The sequence below is a fragment of the Anomaloglossus baeobatrachus genome, chromosome 4 (genome assembly GCF_048569485.1).
Source record: "Anomaloglossus baeobatrachus isolate aAnoBae1 chromosome 4, aAnoBae1.hap1, whole genome shotgun sequence".
In the NCBI taxonomy this organism is placed as follows: domain Eukaryota; kingdom Metazoa; phylum Chordata; class Amphibia; order Anura; family Aromobatidae; genus Anomaloglossus; species Anomaloglossus baeobatrachus.
This window is the reverse complement of record NC_134356.1, coordinates 692,224,869-692,246,869: the sequence shown is the minus strand read 5'-3', so window position 1 is coordinate 692,246,869 and position 22,001 is coordinate 692,224,869. Positions and strand designations below refer to the sequence as shown.

General features: G+C 43.3%; 1 protein-coding gene across 1 annotated transcript in view; it reads left to right on the top strand.

Annotated features, from left to right (window-relative positions):
* The window catches only part of LOC142302168 (uncharacterized), a 552,463-nt gene extending 541,563 nt beyond the window's left edge, over positions 1 to 10,900 (top strand). The window contains exons 21-23 of the mRNA XM_075343251.1: positions 2,909 to 3,038; positions 5,552 to 5,602; positions 10,565 to 10,900. Coding sequence (XP_075199366.1) covers positions 2,909 to 3,038; positions 5,552 to 5,602; positions 10,565 to 10,878 — 495 coding nt within the window. The 3' untranslated portion in view covers positions 10,879 to 10,900. The remainder of the gene's footprint in view (positions 1 to 2,908; positions 3,039 to 5,551; positions 5,603 to 10,564) is intronic.
* The last annotated feature ends 11,101 nt before the right edge of the window (positions 10,901 to 22,001 follow it).

Here is a 22,001-nt window from a genome sequence, read left to right as displayed (position 1 = left end):
AGGGGTTTTTCAAACGTGCCGCCGTCGACGAACCAAACCAAACTCGAACACTAGGGGGGTGGCTCAACACTAATCATAAGGTAGAAAAGTCAGCAGGGAAAATTCATCCAGGAAAATTCAATGGCATTCAAGATAATGAATCAGTGGGCAAATTTAACCCAGGAAAGCTCTAGTAAGGGTATGCTCACACGAGCGTATGAATCAAACGAGTACAATGCGAGAAAATCTCACACTGTACTTAGACAAATGTTATTCAGTGAGGGAGAGCAGATGTCAACTTTTTTCTCATCCAAATTCAAGTCTATGGGTGCGAGTGAAATATCGGACTGGTCTCAGATATTATCTAAGTGCAGTGAAATATTCGCATCAGTTGACAATGGAAATTATGGGGAGATTAACCCCTCCCTTTCTTCTGCAGCTCCTACCCCCTCCTCCTGCATTTGCAGGGATGTGTCACAGTTGCATGACACTCGGTTCATGCTGGCAGCACAAGGGAGCCGAAGGTCTTTAGCATATCGCATCTGATGCTGTCGCATCTGATGCTTTACGTTTGTGTGAATCCAGCCAAAAGCAAAGTGTCTTCAGTATCATCAGGTAGAAACATTAACAGGCAAAATTTGTCTAGGAAATCTCATAGACATTCAGGATAATTAATCAGCGAGCAAGTTTAGTCCAGGAAAGCTCATAGGCATTCAAAGGGACTCCGGTATCATCATGTAGGTAAGTCAGCAGACACAATTTGTGCAGGAAAACTCAAAGATTGAGGATATGGTATCTTTAAAACTCCCAAAAAAGTATCAGCATGCAGAGTTAGTCAAGGAAAGTTCATGGACATTCAAACAAGGGGTCGTCAATACCATCACATAGGATGAATCAGCAGGCAAAGTTTACCAGATATGTAAAAGCTCATAGACTATCCAAACAAGGTCAATACATTAAAAAAAATAATCAAACATAAGCCGAAGGGTATAGTTCACTGGATACATAGTCTTCATTCATATTGCAATAAATAAATAAACTAAATTAAATATGTGCTAGAGGGGATGGCAAGTGCTGAATCAAGTGGCCTCTCCTCCTCTTCCTGCACCTTAACATCACTCAACATCATAAACAGTTCATTCTTCCGAGCATGATCCCGACCCTCTTCAACTGACATTAACCCTCAGGAGTGGAGGTGATGACGATGAGACACAGATACCTGAGGTTACGCTTTCTATTATGTAATGTCAGCTTAGGAAGAGGAGGAGTGGGACAACATAGAGCCTGATAATGTAGTTGTAGATCCCACTTGGTGTGAGCTCAGAGGCACACTGCTGAGTAGCTCAGCAGATGAGGAGGAGGGGGAGGAGGAAGCTGAAGTGGTAACATTGGCAATTCCCATACAAACACATACTGATGCATCCATGAGAAGCATTGCATCCTCAGCCACAACTCTACCTGTGGCCAGCAACGGTCACGAGTCTACAGTTCGCAGGAAGGGTTGACTGGCCTGGGTTTTTTTTAGACCAAAAAGAATGACCCAACTTTTGTTATCTGCCAATGTATAAAACAATGACTCAGTGTAAAAATTAAAATAATTTGATTACTACATACATGAACCAGGACATGTGCAAGCAGCATACATAACTATGGTACTCTTACTTCACTAACATGCAGACTACCGGGCTTACCCAACCACCGGCTGCCAAAACAAATACATTTGCTGCTTTTTCCTCCTCCTGCATCACCATCAAAACTATTCTCAAACAGGTCTCTGACTGCAGAACTTCAACTTTTGTACTTAGTACTGTCAGGGTAAGTGAGAGCCCGTCAGCTGTTACAGAAGTGACCATGACTGGTATTTTTGACCCATGTGAGACACCGAGGCAACCTCACTATCGGGTAATGGGGAGGGGAATTGATGCTGCTGTCTGTCTGCAAAGATTTTAAATATCAAGACTTTAATATGTGTGTCCAAGTTGTGTCTTATCAGTAGTGCCAGGGTTCTGAGAGCAAGAGGCCTACGTCTGTCACTCATGTGTCTCTTGATTTTTTTTTTAATGAAAATAACAGCCCACATCCTGTGTGTTGCATGGACCATAATTTCCTGGTGTACAAACACACTATGGGGAAATTGGGGTAGGGAATGTATGCTGCTGTCCTGATATCTGCCTGCAATGTTTTTAAATATCAAGTCTCCAATATGGGTGTCCTGCTTGTGTTTTGTCTGCAGTGCCAGAGTTCTTGGAGCAAGGTGCCTATGCTTGTCACCCATGCATCTATTGATTTTTTAAAATGAAAATACCAGCCCACATCCTGTGTGTTGCATGGACCATACTTCTCTGGTTTGAAAACACACTATGGGGAAATAGTGGGGGGAGATTTCATGTTGCTGTAATGCTGTCTGCCTGCAATGTTTTTAAATATCAAGACTTCAATATGGGTCTCCAAATTGTGTCTTGTCTGTAGTGCCATAATTCTGGAAGTTCTTCGGAGTTTGTTTTGGTGACCGTAGTGTTTATTCGGTTGGGGTCAGCAAACCTAGCCTTGAAAGGTTTACTCATCTCTATTAGCCACTAAGCCACCATGATGCCCTAACAAATAGGTTCTCTGCAATAGGAAAAAAAAATAAAATAATACATGTAAAATACAGTTATGCTTAATTGATACTATTCTGACTCATGTAAAGTCATTATCTCTGTTCCCTTCTTCAAACTATTTGTTGTTTGAAATACTGGAACATTTCCAAGTAAAATTTATCTTACTGCAGTCTTCCAGTTGGTTGCGATTCATGCTTCCTGTGTTTTGGTCTACATGAATCTCCTGGAAGGATCCATTTAAATATAATTCACTGAAAATTATTCCTGAAAAATTTAACACATTAACTCTGTCACAAACACATTTTTTCTCTCTAATTTTCCATTTTCAGAGTGTGAAGTTCCAATCAGAACGTTATCACTACACGGAGATACACATGAAGGAAAAACATGATGAAATATATTTGTCCCTCTCTGAAGAAAACTCTGAAGATCCAATTTGGGATGCCCAGCTGACAAAAAGTATGGCTTATATTTCAGATATGTGCTAATATATTTATGTACTGCAGTTGAGAGATTTTCGTAGATTTGCTCAATTTGGGCTCGTAAATTCGGTTTGCTCAATTATACTCTCTCTCTTTCAGCCCTGTGTATACTTATCCTGCTTTGGCATCTCTGTCCTCTATCCTCTGATTGCTCCTCTTTGGCTTTCTTTTTTTGCTGGATTTTCCAGCGTCAGTGCTAAAAAATTCACATGTGTGTGACATGATGCTCGAGATATATGTCAATACCATGCATTGTGCCTCACGCCTCCATTTGGGACCTGGTCGTCAGCAGTGCCAGAATACCCAGAATAAGAAGAAGGTTCAAGAGGTGACAAGAGAAAATAAGAAAGGAGTGATGACAGTGGGAGAGGTATGGGGAGGACTGAAGAAAGGTGAGCATAATAGTTTAGACTTTTTTTAACCTTTCCCAACCCTGATAATGCATCAATATGTTTTATTAGATTTGCAGAAATTAAATTTCAAAAATATTCATTAAAATCCAAGTGTTTTAGGAAATTACAGATAAAATGTACCCTATTTTTTGGACTATAAGACACACCCAGGTTTGGACAACAGACAAATAGGAAAAAAATATTAATATTAAAACTACACTGGTTATGTAAAGATGTAGAAGGGATAATGTGATGTTGATTGATATCGGTTGGGCTGTTTACTTGGTGCTTTAGGGTACTAGAGGGGGTAATGAATTATTCTAAAGTGGTAGAAGTATTAGCAGGAATGTACCAAAAAATAGAGGGCCTAATATACTCTCCCCAACAGTGACATAAAGTACCAATACACTTTACTTTGGTTGTCTTGTGCCATGGTTCCTAAAGAGCAGAAGTTCATTTATTGTGGAATCAGCCATGAGCCCGATGTCCTACATGTGTAATGTCTTTCTGCCACTTATACTCCTTATATACAGTTTATCCAGCTGTAAAGTTTAGTAGAGGTTTTTCTAATTGTCACCCTGTAAAAGATGCATATTACAGGTTATATATCCAGCAGTGCAGTGTATACTGAATTTCTGTGCTCCTCGGATAAATGTGGGCAAACAAGGATGGCATCACATATATGGTGCACAGCAAGTGAAAATGCAGACCTTAATCTGGGAGACTGAGACTCTTCTACTAAGTATAAATCAACTTAACTACATGTGACAGTGTTATTTTTCTTCAGCCTGTGCACCAAATATCCATTCTATGAACCCTAGAAAGTTCAGCTCAGTCTCTCCTGCTCATTATTGATTACACAGATTGAGAGAGAACTGTTGTGAATTAGTTTTCCAGTTTGGGGCTCCCTCTTGTGGTCAGTGCTGGCGGTGCAGTTGATTTGTGGAATGAAAGCCACACACTTGTGGAGGACTGCCAATCAGGCATTTCATATTGGACCATATAACTGAGCAGTTTTCTCCTGTTCCTTGCCGGTGCTCAATGGATATCCTGTGTGTTAAGGACATTCTGAAACCAGCCCTGCTTACTACCAGAACTCCTCTCAGATAAGTGGTCTTTGTGCCTCTGCTTATTGTTTCCACTTTCTTGTTGTTTTTTCTGCTTTGAAACTAATGCTTGATTCTTGTTTTGTCTGTGTGGAGTTCTTGGTGGAGTTGGATCATTCCCTGCTGGGAGTGTTTGTATACTTAGCTTCATGATTCTGAAATGTATTGTGTTTTTTGTCATGCTTGGTATTAATTCAGTCCCTCATCTATATTAGTGTTTTTGGATCTCAGTAATATCAGAGTGCTAATTTAGTGGAAGAGAGGCCGTGTGGCCTCAGGATTTTTCTATATCAGGCGTGCTGGTATTTTTTAGGGTTTTTACGGCTGCAGACAGTGCTCTTTCCTATCCTTTCCTATAAAGATAGTTTTCACCTTTTCTGAACCTGTTTTTCTAGCTTTGTATCATGTTTTCCTACATCTCTGTAGACTTTACATGTGGGGGTCTATCTATATCTTTGGGAATTGATCCGAGGCAGATTAGCTTTCTTATATTTCTATCTGTAAGAATATTTAGTTCTCCGGCTGTGTTGAGACGACAAGGTCATCGTAGGCTCGTCCCACGGCTACTTCTAGTTGCGTGTCAGGATTACGTCTGCAGTCCGTTAAGGTTCCAGCCACGCTGTTACCTTTTGGGTTTCTGAATTTTTTGATCCTCTTCGGTCCCTGAATCATAACAAAGAACTGTACATCTGCTTAGTTATAAGGTATAAGGCTATAAGGTGAAGGTTATAAGGTTTAAGTTATAAGGTGGAACATTCATAAATCCTACGCTCCGATGATTTCAGGAAGCAGTCATGGAGGTCCGGCACTGTTGACCTTACTGACTGTGGACTATAAAGCACACATACATTTTTAGGAAGATGTTGTCTTATTAAAAAGTGTGTCTTATAGTCAGAGAAATACAGTATTTGTTTATTATGGATTTGCTCATCAGTAAAAATCATTTTTGTATAGAATGTATTTATTTATGGGTGAAACTATTTATTTTGTAGGTGACATAAAGAACATTACACAATTGCTGTCACATATTACCCTCCATGAAGGTGAGATAAATATTCATAACTTTATTTAGATCTCTAATTATGATAGAATTAAAAGCTGTTTTAAATGTAATAAAGATGAAATGACTGCTATGATTTTTGTGCTAAAGCTGAATAAAATTAACAATAATGATGAGCGAATGTATTTGTTACTATTCAATATTCGCAGAATAGGACAGTATTCAGGCTATTCGTTATATAGTGAGTAATGGTGTATTTGCCTCGCTATATTCAGATGTCCCGCCCAGACGTTTGGCGCCAGATTTGCAGCCACTAAACATGCTTTGCTTCTTAACCAATCACAGGAATGCCACAGACATGTCAATTGTTTTTGCCATTTGCGTTTAGAACTGCAAAGCTGAGTTTTTGCCCAAATTTCTGCCACAAAAAGGCAGCATTTTGAACTGCATAGTGGGGTTTAGAAAACCAAATTCCCATAGACTAAGCTTGAAAAGCAGAACACATCCATTTTGGCATTAAACGCTGCAGTTGAAAAAGCAGCAAAAAAGCAGGTAAAAAGCAGATAAAAAGCAGGTAAAAAGCAGGTAAAAAGCAAAGTGCGTTCTTACCCTTAGAACAGTATTTGATCCCCTAATTAGGTTGTACTAGCTGGAATGTTTGCATGAAGCAAACTACTCAACTTCCCTGTGTCCCTCAAGACCCTTGCCTATGTATAGAAGAGCTGAACATGTTGCTTGAATGTCATACAATCTTACTATATGTACCTGAAGAAGGCCTCACAGCATAAATGCATTGTATTTTAAAAATATTGTATGTACATAAATTATCTACTTCTTACTTCTGGGAGCATCTACAATCCCCAATCGTTCGTCCAATCTTCACCACTGAGGATAGAGGAGCACAAATATTAGAGCCTACAGTTTTCTTTTCTGTCTCTGGTTCCCTCTGGAGAACTCCACTATATTTCACCTGTCCATCTAGTGTTTGGGGTATGCTCTCATGTTTTTTTTCATTATTGTGCTAGGTGAGTGCAATCTTGTATATTCCACTCACCACTTAATCACTTTATAGCTACGCCTATATAGCGCTACATTATTTCCTTTTCACAAGGGGATTTTATTTATAGCACCAGTAGGATAGGTGCAGAAAGAGACAATAAAAACAGCAGAGAAAAATATTCTAGCTGGTATTCCTCTTACTGACAGAAACTAAGTTATATGGCTGGATTTCAAAATGAGAATATAGGAAATACCAGCAGGAGGAATGGATTTAAAGCCGCACCTGAAATGTAATTGGACAGGCAAAAAAGTAAATGAATACACCTCTAAGGGGTGCTTTACACGCTACGACATCGCTAAAGCGTTGTCGTTGGGGTCAAGGAATTTGTGACGCACATCCGGTCGCATTAGTGATGTCATTGCATGTGACACCTATGAGCGATTTTGAATCATCGCAAAAACGTGCAAAATCGCTCATTGGTGACATGCCCTTCTATTCCCAATTATCATTGCTGCTGCGTGTACGATGTTGTTCATCGTTCCTGCGGCAGCACACATCGCTACGTGTGACACCGCAGGAACGAGGAACCTCACCTTACCTGTGTCCCGCCGGCAATGAGGAATGAAGGACGTGGGCGCCATGTTCCGCCCGCTCATCTCCGCCCCTCCGCTTTGATTGGGTGGCCGCTTAGTGACGTTGCTGTGATGCCGCACGAACCACCCCCTTAGAAAGGAGGCGGATCACCGGTCACAGCAACGTTGCTAGACAGGTAAGTAGTGTGATGGGTCCGCGCGATTTTGTGCGCCACGGGCAGTGATTTGCCCGTGACGCACAAACGATGAGGGCGGGTACGCATGCTAGCAATCTTGCTAGCGAGATCGCAGCGTGTAAAGCGGCCCTAAGGCTATGTGCCCACGGGAGAAAATACCTGTGCAATTATCTGCGGAAAATCCACAGATTTTTTGGATTTTCCAGGTAAATCCACAAGTTTATGGAAGTACAGACAGTCCCCATGTTATCCTATGGAACATGGGGAGTGCTGTGTCCATGCTGCGGATATATACGGCTGCGGGACATTCTGCGGATGCCGCACCGCACATAATTGCATGTCAATTTTTTCTGCGGAAATACCTGCGGATGTCCTGCCACTCCTCTATGGAGATAGAGGCTGGGACTACCACAGGCAAGTCGCACGAATGCTTGCAGATTTACCACAGATATTTCGCTGGAATCCTGCAGATGAAAATAGCTGCAGATTCCGGTGAGCAGCTGCGGGAAACCTGCGGCCGGACCTGCGGATATATCCGCAGGTACAAACTCCCGTGAGCACATAGCTCCAGAGTATGTGCACACACAGAAGTATGGTTTCTTGAGCAAAAAACACACCCTCTGGCAGAAAAAAATGCATCAAAACCCCAGGAGTTTTTGTCACATTTTTGGTGCATTTTTACCCTGTTTTGGTGCATTTTTACCCCTGCATTTTTTCACTATGTTTAATGGAAAAACACAGAGAAAACTGCAGAAAAGAAGTGACATGCTGCTTCTTTTTTTGGCACCAAAAACTGCAGGCAAAAAAAAGCAATGTGCGCACAGCCTTTCAGAATTCTCGTAGACTTTTGCTAGGGAAGGTGATACATGCAGTTTAGGACCACAAACTGCACTCAAAACGCCACCAAAAAGCAGCAAAAAAGCAGTGTGTGCACAGGGCCTTACGCTTATAAAACCAAAGCAGAGATGACCAAAACTGAATCCACAAAAAAAAATGAATATATTGTGGTTCAGTTAATATCGAAGCCAATCACAAAGTACAGACACATGACAAGGAGAAGATGGAGAACTGTTTCCCAGAGCACCCACACATGGGAAGATTTTTTTCTGGTGTACTCCCATGCACGCCTTCCCAACTAAAAGAGTTTATACATTTCAAGGTTTATTATTTTTCTTGTCCTCTTAACAGGGTCATCATGCGACCCTCAATACAAGTTTTACAGGGCCATCAGGTGACCCTCCTCTCATAATTATTAGAAAGCCATCAGGTGACCCTCACTCATGAATTAATTTTGACTCCTAGGTTTTTGCTGTCTAAGACAAAACCAATCACATTAATTTATTTTGTTCACTAAGGGGTACTTTGCATGCTGCGACATCGCAAGCCGATGCTTGCGATGCCGAGTGCGATAGTCTCCGCCCCCGTTGCAGCAGCGATATCTTGTGATTGCTGGCGTAGCGAACATTATCGCTACGGCAGCTTCACATTCACTTACCTGCCATGCGACGTCGCTCTGGCCGGCAATCCGCCTCCTTCCTAAGGGGGAAGGTCGTGCGGCGTCACAGCGACGTCACACAGCAGGCGGCCAATAGCAGTGGAGGGGCAGAGATGAGCATTATGTAAACATCCCGCCCACCTCTTTCCTTCCGCATTGCAGCCGGGATTCAAGTAGGAGATGTTCCTCGCTCCTGCGGCTTCACACACAGCGATGTGTGCTGCCGCAGGAACAACATCGTACCTGTCGCTACACCGGCATTATGGAAATTTCGGACCCTCCACCAATCATACGATAACGACACTTTTGCGCTCGTTAATCGTATCAAAAAGGATTTGCACACTACGATATCGACTGCAACGCCGGATGTGCGTCACTTTCGATTTGACCCCACCGACATCGTACCTGCGATGTCGTAGTGTGCAAAGCCCCCCTAACTTTATTATTAACAATCACAGCAGTCATTGATGCAGGAGAAGGGCAGTATAGCCCTTCAGGGTGTCATGTAGGAAAGGTCTACTGTCAGAGACAACAGCCATCTTTACTCGGTCTCTGTGCGATGCAGTGGAGTGACCCGAACTTACGCAGCACCGTACATGTATGATGGATATCTTAAAAGGGTTGAAAGCCGATTTTCTTTTTCTTTTGTAAAATGATGGAAAAATAACATTTCTCCATTGTTTTTTGACATTATTAATTTTTGCAGTAAAAACTGCAGCGTGATGCTGTAGATCAGAATGATTCTAGCTTTACCAAATCTGTATACTTTTTTTTACTATTTTAGTAGCTTAAAATAATTATGACTTTTGTGCAAAAATTTGTTTGATTTTAGAGACCCATAACATTTTTTTTATTTTTTTCCCTCAATACAGCTCTGTGAGGATTTGCTTTTTGTGTATTGAGCTAATATTTTTTTTAATCACATTATGGAGTATGTACTATGGTTTGATTCCTTTTTAATATTGTGTTTCTTGTAGAATTTGCAATTACAAAACCCCCTGGTATTTTTGACTTGTTGATTTTTCTTCCTTTACAATTTCTGTTCTTGTTAAAAAAATTATATTTTAAAAAATGGACGATTACAGACATGGTGATACCAAATATTCCCTTTCTTATTTTTTAAATTTATTTTTTTAATGCAGAAAAGTTGGTTGATTCAAATTTGTTTTTTTCCTTTGATTTAACCTTTTTTTTCATCCATATATGGGACTTGACAATGTAATCATTTGATTTCTTTCCTTAAATATTGCGGTATATGGCAAAAATCATAGTCCCTTATGAAGCACAATCTGTGGCTGAACGTCACAGGAGTGCCAGCATGGCAGCAAATTAAGCCCTCAAAATATCCAATGGCCAAAGCAACCCATCAGTACCCTGTGATCATATCATGGGGAGGCAGGGGATGGATCTTGGCACTTAAATCTTATCCTTAGTGGTTAACTGTAGCATATGAGATGTCACCAATAATCTGTGGTGATGTTACACAACCATGGTGGGTCTGTGTGCAGTAGATTCAGCTGATGAGCCCTCTTGACACGGACTCCATACTCATTTTTCTTATTTTCTGAAACCCATTCTCTCCAGCACCCCTTCTCTGCTTATTGCCAGCAGTCTTTGCAGTGTTGTTATAATATAGAAAAGAACATCATTGATGGAACCCTGCCAACATTTACTGGGCTCAGCGCATGTGGACTGTTGACTTCAATATGACCGCTGAAGCCAATCCTCTTTCTCGTTACAGGAGACTATGGGCCTCTTCAAGATTCCAGCCATCACTTTTTGGATACTCATCGTACAGATTTAATCAACCAGATTATTATGGTGGACCCCGTTCTAGATGATCTTCTTGGTCAGGCAATAATAACCTATGGGCAATATCACATCATAAGATGCATAGAGACTACTCAGAGTCAGATGAGGCAGCTCTGCGACTTTGTTAGCTGTTTTCAACCTACTGATAAGGATAAAGTCATTACAGCTCTGAGAAAACATAACCCATCAGCAAAAATCTGGAAATTGAGGTCACTGCAGACCCCAAACACCATGACTCAATGACAATTTTTGATGGTATCTGAAGGGTTACCTGATATCTTTTAAATGACAAATAATTCAGTCTGATTAAAGGGAACCTGTCAGGTGCAATATGCAGTCAGACCCACGAGCAGTTCTGGGTATATATTGCTAATCCCTGTCTAACCGTCCCTGTATACACTAGCATAGATAAAGAAATCTATAGAAAAAGTAGTTCTAAAGACCCTTTATGATATGCACATGAGCACAGGGACTAGTCACAAGGGCTGTGCATTCAATAGCATGTTAGCACGCCCGCAGGGGCGTACTTACATGCAAAGGGGGCCGACTAGCCAAGGGAATTAACGCCCTTGTGACTAGTCCCTGCGCTCATCTGCAAATGATAAAGGGTCTTTAGAAATACTTTTTCTATAGATCTCTTTATCTATGTTAGTGTATACAGGGACGGTTAGGCAGGGATTAGCAATATGCATCCAGAACTGCTAGTGGGTCTGACTGCATATTGCACCTGACAGGTTCTTTTGAAATACTAGTTTGGAACATTATATGGGTAATAATGTAGGGGATTGGTGCTTGTTCACACCTTTCAATCATTGTTTTCATACTTCCCTACCTTTATTAAAGATACATACCCCTATTTTAATACCTGCCATTGTTTTTTTCAAGGGACAATTTGTAGATTTTAATGACCGCATTCACATCAATTTATATTATATTGAAAAACAGAATAAGAAATTCCATGTGAGGGTCAATGGTAAAAGAAAATGCTATTCTGTCACTGTGTTTTACAATATGCATTGAGTGCAGAAATGATCTGCAACATAATTCTCCAGGTGAATGTTATTATGCTGATATAAAAGTGTATATTTTTTACATAAATATTTTAGCAGCTTCAAAATATTATATACTTTGTAAAAAAAAAAAGTTTTGTATCCCTGTATTCCGAGATCCATACCTTTATTATTCCATCAGTAGGTTGGACTATTGTTTTCAATGTTATCTCTTTGTGGTGTATATGATGACTTAATCACTTTTATTGCATTTCGTATGTACGAGCTAGGCCAACAAAGATCGCAATATTTGAGTTACTTCTTTAATGTTAATGTAATGATTAATATATGTTTTAAACAATTTTATATGTTAAAAGAACAAAGTTTTATGGAAACAGAAATATTGAATATGTTTTTCCATTTTTTAAGTTTTTTCAAACAGTGAAGTGGTGATTCATATTTTTATATATATATATATATATATATATATATATATATATATATATATATATATATAGTGAACTTACACACTGTTCACACTGTGTGTAATGAGGGGTATTTACTCACTTTGCTGCAATGCGTAAAACACACCCATAGGCAGGGGTCTGTGGGTAGCCAGTTCCATCCATATCTCCAGCCATTTGTAGTCCTTGCCCATTAAATTTTCAGGAAATTATTTGTGGCTCTACAAGTGCCAGAAAAAACAATGTACAATTAACAATGTAGCTGGTTGCTTTTTCCATATCCCCCTCTGACTAAAGCCATTGGGCTTGACACCGTTACATACTTCCAGACTAGAGACTCTTCTCTGTCTGCCTTGGGATCCCACCCTTGTAGCACAGTCTGTTATTGTCTCCAGAATCTTTTCAGTCAACCCACCTCTTAGATACGCCTCCTGGTCAGACCTCTGTCTCCATGACTGTCTCCAACAGTTAAGGGGGCTTTACACGGTAGCGATATCGCTAGCAATTTCTAGTGATATCGAGTGTGTAAGTACCCGCCCCCGTCGCGCACGCAATTGTTTGTAATCGCTGCCGTAGCGAACATTATCGCTACGGCAGCGTCACACGTACTTACCTGGTCGGCGTCGTCGCTGTGACTGCCGAACAATCCCTCCTTCAAGGGGGAGGGACGTTCGGCGTCACCGCAACATCACTAAGCGGCCAGCCAATCAAAGCGGAGGGGCAGAGATGAGCAGGACGTAACATCCCGCCCACCTCCTTCCTTCCGCATTGGGGCCGGCAGCAGGTAAGGAGACGGTCCTTGCTCCTGCGGTGTCACACATAGCGATGTGTGCTGCCGCATGAGTGATGAATAACATGGATAAACAACCTTTACCGATTTTTGAGTTTGGGACGACCTCTCCATGGTGAACGATTTTCACCATTTTTGAGGTCACTTAAGGTCGCTAGTCAGTATCACATGCTGCGATATCGTTAATGACGCCGGATGTGCGTCACTAACAACGTGACCCCGACGATAAAACATTAACAATATCGTAGCGTATAAAGCCCCCTTTAGTGTTGTAGTAAGACTCTCTTTTTAGTTGAAACTACCGTCCGGTCTGACTTTGAGCTATCTAGTCCACTAGAGGAGCTACTGCCTGGCTACCTCAGCACTGAACAAACAGAAGATCAGCCAAATCTAGAGCCTCCACATTCTTGATTTGCGGATCTACCATGGCCTCTTCTTTCCAGGCACCTTTGGACATCTCCATGTTTAGCTACAGACACGTCACTCCCTCCATCCTTTCTTTTGGATTTCGTCCTAGAGGACTTAGACCCTTCAGAGTCTGTGTTATTTCCCAAAGTATAGAGGGGTCTTCATGATTTTGGTTCCTTTCACTAAAGGACCTGCTTCCTCTGTCATCCTAGTCAACACATTTAATAATAAAGGACATAATAAATTATGTATAAAAGTACCTAATGCCATAGTTTTTAAGCAATAGTAAGAAAGAACATATGTTCGGGCAAGCTGTCCATAAATGAGCACAATACAAAATATAAGATGTAAAGTTACAGAAGGTGCTGCACAGTTACCTGCTGTATTAGGCTATTAGGTCTGTAGGCCTCTGTTCCCTTTCTGACACTTGTTTCGTCGTTGTGGACTTCCTCAGGGGGTTTGGTGTAAGACTGAGGAAGTCCACAACAACAAAACACGTGTCAGACCTTTTGTAAACCTAATTATTGTATTTTTTTTGAACAATATTCAGTAATTCGGTATAAATAATTAATGACTTTATAAGATTATTAATTAATATTCAAAAATACAATTATTTTTTAATATTAATTAATAATCTTATAAAGTCATTAATTGAAGTCTGCACTTTTAAATTCAAATTTATATTTTTCTAATTGTATAACTATTTTTAAATCTCCTGCTTGGCTCAATATTTTCAACCATGTTTTGTATAGCCTCTGGGGGGATTAACCCTGTTTGAATAATTGCACATATACCCTGGTTATCTAAAATTGTTTTTAATCTTTTTTGTAATAAAACATTTATATTTTATACCACATTATTGCTTTCTTCTTGTCACTATTGACTCCTAGGAATGGGGACTTGCCTAAGTTAGACAGCAGCATAGTAGCATCAATTGCTCCCCTACCATAGGGCCTTAAACCAGCAGGGAGGTATGGTCAATTCAACACACAGGCTGTGGGCCAGCATTTTAAGTTGCAGGTGTAGGTCTGTCCCTCCCAGAAGCCTGGCACTAACCACAAGACATAAGTTTGAGACCCATTTTGGAGTCTCAACATTCAAAATCCTTTCACACAGACAGCAGTTCAAGAGCATTCTTTGCCATGCTCTCCATAATGCCTTAAAACAGCAGGGAGGCACCATTCATGCAACACACCAACTGTGGGCCAGCATTAGGAGTCTGTCAGATTGCCATTGGTCTGCTGGAAGGAAGGTGGTGTCATGTTGAAGCTCCCAGAGACCCAACACTGCACCTGCCCATCTGCCACCTGTTTCCTCAGAGAGGAGGCAGCTTGTCTGGGAGATGAAATGGAGCCCCTGGTCCCCACCCCCCGGTTACCATCTGCAGGGAGTGTGGTGGAGAAGCCCACAGCAAAGAAAAGTCTGAGAAGATCTACCCAGCTAAAGAAGCAGACCTTGAATTCCCCACAGGATGAAGCACCTAGAACACTATCAGTGGTAGCGGAAAAAGTAAGGGATCCTTACCTGCCCCAGAGAAAGAACAGGTCGTGTTAGAGAAATGCTAGGGAGTAATGGACCCCAAAGAAGCCCTGCCACCTTCTAGGTGAGGGTGGCTTTAACATTTAGAGAGTATGTGGAGACCAGCCGCCGCATCTGCCATCTCTGTGAGAGGCTCAGAGATGAGCAATTTGCTAATGACAATGGGCTCTGGTGCAACAAGGAGGCAGTGTCCGAGCGCATCCGGGGCCTTAAGGCTAAGTTTGAAATGACTATGGCTCTCCAGGAGGGGATTATAAAAACATCTAGTCCCTTCATAGAGAAGTTCATTAATAATAAGAGATTAGTTATAATCCGGGGGGCCACAAAAGAATTGGGGTCCTGGGGTGCACCTTGGCCCCGGCTGGTGTTGCCTTGACTACTGAAGCAGCTCCGTATTTAACCCCACACCATGAAACTGCCCATCAGCCCAGTGGGTTCCATGGGGGATGTGCAGGACAGGGTGATGCTTTGTCAAGCGGTGCCACCCCATCAGAGGTGATAGAAAGGGACCTCAGAGGTAGGAGGTTAGTTCATTGAGTGGCCAGGTTTTCCTCTGCATTGAAAGTTGTATGGAGAGCGAGGAAGGCACACCTAGAAGATCAGGGCACACTCCATTAGCTGAAGGAGTGGATAGTCTTCCAAGCAGCAGTAACCCAGGTAGAGGGAGGGGCTTGGAAGACACACAAAAAAATATAGCAATGGATGAAATGGAGGTGGCAGAGAGCAGTACCTTCTGCTCCCAGGACAGGAGTCACTGGATGCCAGTCGTGAGGAGCATAGGGGCAAAGAGGAGGAAGAGGGGGGCTCCTTCTGGAGATTCAGAACTTGGTGTCCTCCAACAATCTGAACTCATCATTCAGGTCTGATGAGTACATGGACAAGGAGGAGGGAGGGAAAAAGAATGAAAAGGAAAACAAGACACAGGAGGTGCTGAGTTATAGGTATGTGAGTATCACCGCCGCAGAGGTGGCCTCCATCTCCTCTTTGAACCCTGGGGGTTCAGGGGCACTGTGTCTCTGCTGTGAGCCAGGGGCGTCTGTCCAATAGAAAAAAGGAAAGAATGAGAGAAATAGCACCTGACATAGGTTCCCTGAAAGATTTCCCATCTTTCCCCCCACCTAAGCCAGTTGCCACTGGGGGTGGGAGAAGGGGGAGAAGGGCAAGAGTCTGCGATAGGGTGGCTTTATGTAGGAGGGGAGGCACAGAAAGGTGTCGGATTGATCTAGCCAGGGGTGTGTGCCCTGGGAAAGATAGGGGGCAGGACACGGCCCCCCAGACACTCGACAGGTTGATCCCTGGGGCTGAGTTAAAGGGGAGCTCTGCTGCATCAGGGCAGGGCTCCCCACCAAATGGTGGATTTTTTGCCCCAGGGAAAGAAAGGACTGAAAAGACTGCAAATACTGGAAGCAATGTAAATATTGTAAATGCTATAAATGTCGAGAGTCAATTTGTACCTGTCCCGACCTGTATGGGCGAGGATGGCATGGAAGTGGTTACGACTGGAGGTGAGATTGGCAGTGTGTCTGTGGAAGTTCCGAGTGGGGTAGCTGGTGGTGTGCATGGCACAGAAGTGCCTGGTATGGGTTCCACTGTCCCCTGGTGGCAGCATCTGGCCCCAAGCAAGCCGGTTCAATTAATTTGGGGCCAGTGACTTGCAACAACATCTTTAAACTACCCTGAAGTGAGGAGAGGAGAACATGAAAGTAGAGGAGGGAATGATGGACCTTTCTTTCTAGATAAAAAGACATGGACTAGCAGCCTTCCAAGATAAAAGAGAGGGACCCCCAGTGTGGTCCTTGCCAACAAAAGGGAAAAGTGGTGTATGTAAGATAGTGGTCCATTTCCGGTAATTGAGCAGTGAGGCATGTCCCTGGGATTACAGGGACAATATCGCTTAGCTCCTATAGGGAATGGGCTTTAGGGCCCATAATCTAGTGGCCTTTATACAGCCGGTCTGCACCATGTATTTTGAGGCCATTTTCGTGAAACCAGAAGGAATGGAACTCTTCTGGTCTCATTATGAGCTGACCAAGGATAGCCCTACGTGGGGGAACAACGTTGTGGAGGCTGTGTCCTATAAGGCATAGGCTACAGGGCCCACTATCTGGTGTCCTTTATATAGCCGATCAACACCATCTATTTCGAGGCTAGTTTTGTGAAACCAGAAGGAATGGAACTCTTCTGGTCTCATTATGAGCTGACCAAGGATAGCCCTGCGTGGAGGAACATCGTATTGGAGGCTGTGCCCGGCAAAATGCAGTAAAAAAAGTGACCGTAATAATAGATAACAAGACACTTTCTTGTGTAGACATCATGACATGGATCAGCTGCTATGGGGGGGTGGTCCAGGTCCCTAAAAAAATATGGTACAGGTTTGGATTCTGCATAGAGTCCTGCACCTTCATGGTGAAGTGGAAAGTTGCCCACATCCTTCCTTTGGTGTTCCTGGGGAGGGATAGGATCCTGATCCAATACTGGGGGCAGTGGAAGGTCTGCCACAAGTGCGGTAGCCTCAGCCACTAAAGCACCTGGTTGTAAGGTGCTGAAGTGTGTGCTGTGTGGAGCAAATAACCACCTCACTGCAGATTTCAAAACCATTCTGTGTAACCTGCTGTCCTCCTCCTGGATAGTCTTTCAGGATAATGAGGCCTCGGCTGGTTAGGGTACTAGTAGAGGTGAGATGGACAAGGGACCAATGAAGAGCAAGAAGATGCCCCCCTCATGAGTGAGGTGGCAGTAATAACACCAGAGGCAAAGGGAGCAGGGAGTTATGTCTCTTCCCTCTACCCCTGGGGCACTTGCAGCTAAGGTCCTGGGTAGTGAGTAGATGAGGAAGAAAAAAGATTTTGGAGGGAGTAGAAGGCTAATGCCTCCCAATCCTCATCCATATAAAGTCTAGATGTGCAGGAGTGGCAAGTGAAAAAGAAAAAAAAAGAAAGGCAGCAAGGCAGAGAAAGCCATGAGGAAGGCCAGAAAGAGGGAGTCTGGGATGCCTTCCCTGGAGTAAGATCCCTCGGGGACATCAATCTTGGTGGTTCCTCTTGTTGTACCATCTGCCCAGTCCAGTCAGCCAAGGGAGTCTTCTGTCATTCTGCCCCTGTTCAACGTTTCCAACCGGTACCAAACCCTGGATCACATCTCTTCTCCCTATCTTGGTGGAGGGAGAAGGGTGAGGTGCGGGAAGCAATCAACAATGACGTTGGGGCCTCTAGGAACACCAAATCTCTTCTGCTGGGGGACCCCCTTGGGGTAGGAGATCACTCCAAGCCACCGGACAAAAGTTTTAAAGGTGAGGAAAAGAGTATGGGTGTGTCGGTGTGTATGAGGAAGGGGAAGAGGACATCCTCATCAGAGGAGGATCACACTGCTGAAGGTGGGAAAAAGTTTGCTGTCAAACTTAATCACCCATGATGGCGGCACTCACCCGTTGACGACGGCGACTGTTGAGACACGGGGTCAGCGGGTGCTCTCGTCCGCTGACCCGGCCACCTTTAGAAAGACAGCATGGCCCAGGGCTCATCGAAACTGAATGCCCGACCTCCTTAACCATGGGCGGAACACTACTCAGACAACACAGGGTGAGGGAATCACAATATTAAGACTTTATTGGATCTCCAAACAATTAACGGCACATAGCACATAACCAGCAAAATACACAAATGTAGCAGGCAATAGAGTCTCACCCTTCCGCTGTCTCACCAGGGATTAGATTGTTCGTGCATCGGGGTTTCCAGGGCCATTTACTCCAAGAAGAGAATAGTGGCAAGCGTAGGAAACTTATCGAGCACAGCAAAGTCTGTAGCCAGGTGACCAAATTGTCTCAACCTGGGTTTCTTCCTTAAGTAGTCTCTGGAATGATGATATGATATAATCCTGGCAGCCAAAGTCGAAATCCCTAGACTGTGGTTATGGTCTCTAATCGGAATCGGAGTCCCTAGATTGAAGTCATGTAGCAAAGTGATCCTCTAGTCGGAGCCAAAGTCCCTAGACCGAGTCCACAAGGCATCCTGGTTCTGATCCCCTAGCTGGCTCCTAAGAGCTTAGACTGGATCATGCAACATCCATCAACAACCTGGTGACTCCAAGAAGTCCCTTTTTATAGCTCGAGCCTTCCCTTAGGATATACTGTGCCCTTATCGGATTGGTTGTACAAAGTTGCTTCTCTTATTGGATGAATTTCAAGCCGCATGGATAATGTTCATTTAAATGATGTGGACAGAAAGACTGAGGATATTTATGTACATGTTGTCTGCAATCCACAAACTAGTCAATGGCCACTGAGGTAATTTACATTAGATTACCAATGCACAACTACATTTCTATGAACACTCAGAGGGGTCTGGCAGAAACAATAGTTTAGCAAGCATGAGTTAACACGCAGAAGCACAATATGTCTGGCTAATGTAAGAAATTTAACCCATGACACACATTGAAAAAGTCTGTGTCGTCACAGCGACCATTAACGTCGCTAGCATTAAGTCAGATGTGACTATATGCATGGCCTTTGATTTCTTTTTTTCAGCCATTTATCAGCCAACATTTTGTTTCTGCAGGAGACCAGGTAGACAGATTAGTCATCCCTGCATAAAGCAAGGCAGGAGTAGACCCATGGCCTCTTCTACTGGTCTCTTGCAGGGTAGTGGTTCTTTTTAAAATTGCAGAGGTCACATGAGTTAGAAATGAGGAGATGCTTGATTTTAGATGTGCTCATGAGGAGAATGGAGCTTCAGCTCTTACACATCTACAGTCCCCAAACCAACTGGGACTGGAAGAGTGTCCTTATTAGGATCAAGCCTTTTCTATTTTGTAGCTGACAAGTGGTCTTTTGAGGGGACTTCAACAATGTCTCGAGGCACCAAGATAGAGAAGATTCCAGGGACCGGCAGACATGCGATAGCGCCGCACTGAGGCTCGAATGGTGAATGTCCACATCAGGAATAACCCAGGCCACATGGAGTACACCTTTTTCAGAGGAAGTCAGACTTGGTCTAGAATAGATAAGTTTTATTTGAAGGATGATGCCATCTGTGATGTTGGTGGTGGAGGTGTAATTCTCTGATCACTGTTTAATTTTTTTTTCTCTGAATGTTGCAGAGACTCAGCTGATGGGAAGAGGTGTGTGGAAGTTAAATTTGTCACTCCTGGAGGAGCCAGATGTAGGATGGTCCTTTGACGAATATCTTCAGAGTCAGGTACCGTTGTTGGGCCTCTGTATCAATGAGTCGGAGTGGTGGGAGATGTTCAAGCATCAGGTGGCAAAGTTCTTCCAGCAGCTTTCTAACCTCAGAAGCCTGAACAGGGATTGCCTGTACCAGAGCCTGAGGAGTAAACTCAAGACACTTGTCTCGGCTGAAGGTGACCAGGAGGAAATCTCCATGGTGAAAACTTTGCTGAAACGGTGTCAGTACAATAGACACACATCTTTGGTCTTTGAGTGAAACCTAAGGAAATATTGCTCACCCAACTCTTACAAAAACTGCAGGATGTCAGTGAATAGTAAGATGGTGATTGGTCTGAAGGATTGTACGGGATCTTTGGTATGGTCCAAATCAGTGGTCATGGAAGTTGTCAGATCCTTCTATTCTCACCTCTTGGGAAGGAAGGAGGCAAATCAGCAGAAAGTATCTGTTTTTCTGGCTGAGACTGGTCCCATGGCAGTGCTTTGGGAGAGGCTATCAAAGAAGCGGAAGTTAGACTGCTGATTAATGGGGTCCACCCCAAAATGTCACCAGGTTCAGACATTCAAGTTTTACAAGACCTTTAGGGACTCTCGGGGTTTTAATGAGTGTCTTTTCTCAGGCACTCTGATGAAGTCAAAGATGAGGTCCATTTTGATACTTCTTTCAAAGGGTAAGGATCCATTGCACATTGAGAACTGGAGACCCATATCACTTCTCAATGTGGACATGAAGGTTCTGGGAAAAGTGCTCTTCGCTAACCTGGTGAAATTTGCACCGCCGCTCTTTGTGGGGTCTCAGCACTGCATTATTTCTGGCCTCAGTGCTTTTAGCACTGTTTTGGGTGTCTGGGAGGCCATAGAGCAGGGTGAGGAAGTCCTCTGGAAGGGTTACATGCTGTCCCTGGACCAAGCTAAACCATCAGGTCGATCATGAGTACCTCTAGTCCACTCCACTGAGATATGGCTTGTCAAGGATTTTTGTGTACTGGCTTCTGTGGAGAGTCCTTTGTGGTTGGTTCTGGTGTTCGCAAGGACTGACCTCTGAGCCCTCTGCTTTATGCTTTTGCAGTTGAACACTTCATTAAGAGGGTAGAGTGTGAATGCTTGGTGAGGGTTCGGATGGGCAATCCTGGTTCACTGGCCATCCTAAGGGTATTAGCTTATGTGGACAATGGCACGGTCTTTGTCTTCTTGGAGGTGGAGGCACAGGTGGTGATGTCAAAAGTGCAGCGCTACTCGGAGGCATCTGGGTCAAAGATTAACCAGGATAAAAGTGAAAATCTCTGGCTGGGTGGATAAGAGCCTGATTTTAGTTTCTCGGACACTCCCAGAGCTTCAAGAATATGCCAAAGTCCTGGGCATTGAATTCATCCAGAGTGATTACCCAGGGGAAAAAAATGGAAAGTCAAAATCCGAATTGCCGCCCAGAGAGTGGACCGCTGGAATGGTTTGGCTTTGACTCTGAGGGAAAGAGTAGACCTGTGCAGAACTTTATTGCTCCCTTTATTGATTTATTTGAGCAGTTTTTGCATTTTGCCAGAACCTCTCAGGACTAGGGTCTAAAGTCCGTTTTTCCAGCTGTTATGGGGAAACAGACTGAACCTAGTAAAGCATGAGGTTACATATCGCACGAGGAGACTAGGGGGTTTAAATATGGTCAACCTTGTGGTATTCTTGGTAAATACCTTTTTGAAGATGAACATCTTGAACCTCTAGAAAGAGAGAGCTCTTCTGTGGATATTCTCCTGTAAGGGGTGGTTTCGGCACTTCTTCCATGAATGGGATACAGGCGGGCATGTGAAAGACCTTTGCGCACCCCATGGACATCTTCCGGCTGATTTTATACTGATTCTGAAGGTGATCCGTTGGTGGGGTTTGGGGATGGGGGAGGTAAGGATTCTGTAGAGGATATTACTTGATGAGAGGATCTTGTCAACGCACTTCCGGAAGCCACTGATCCTCAAAGACTGCCAAGGCGGGGATCTGGAGGTGGGAAT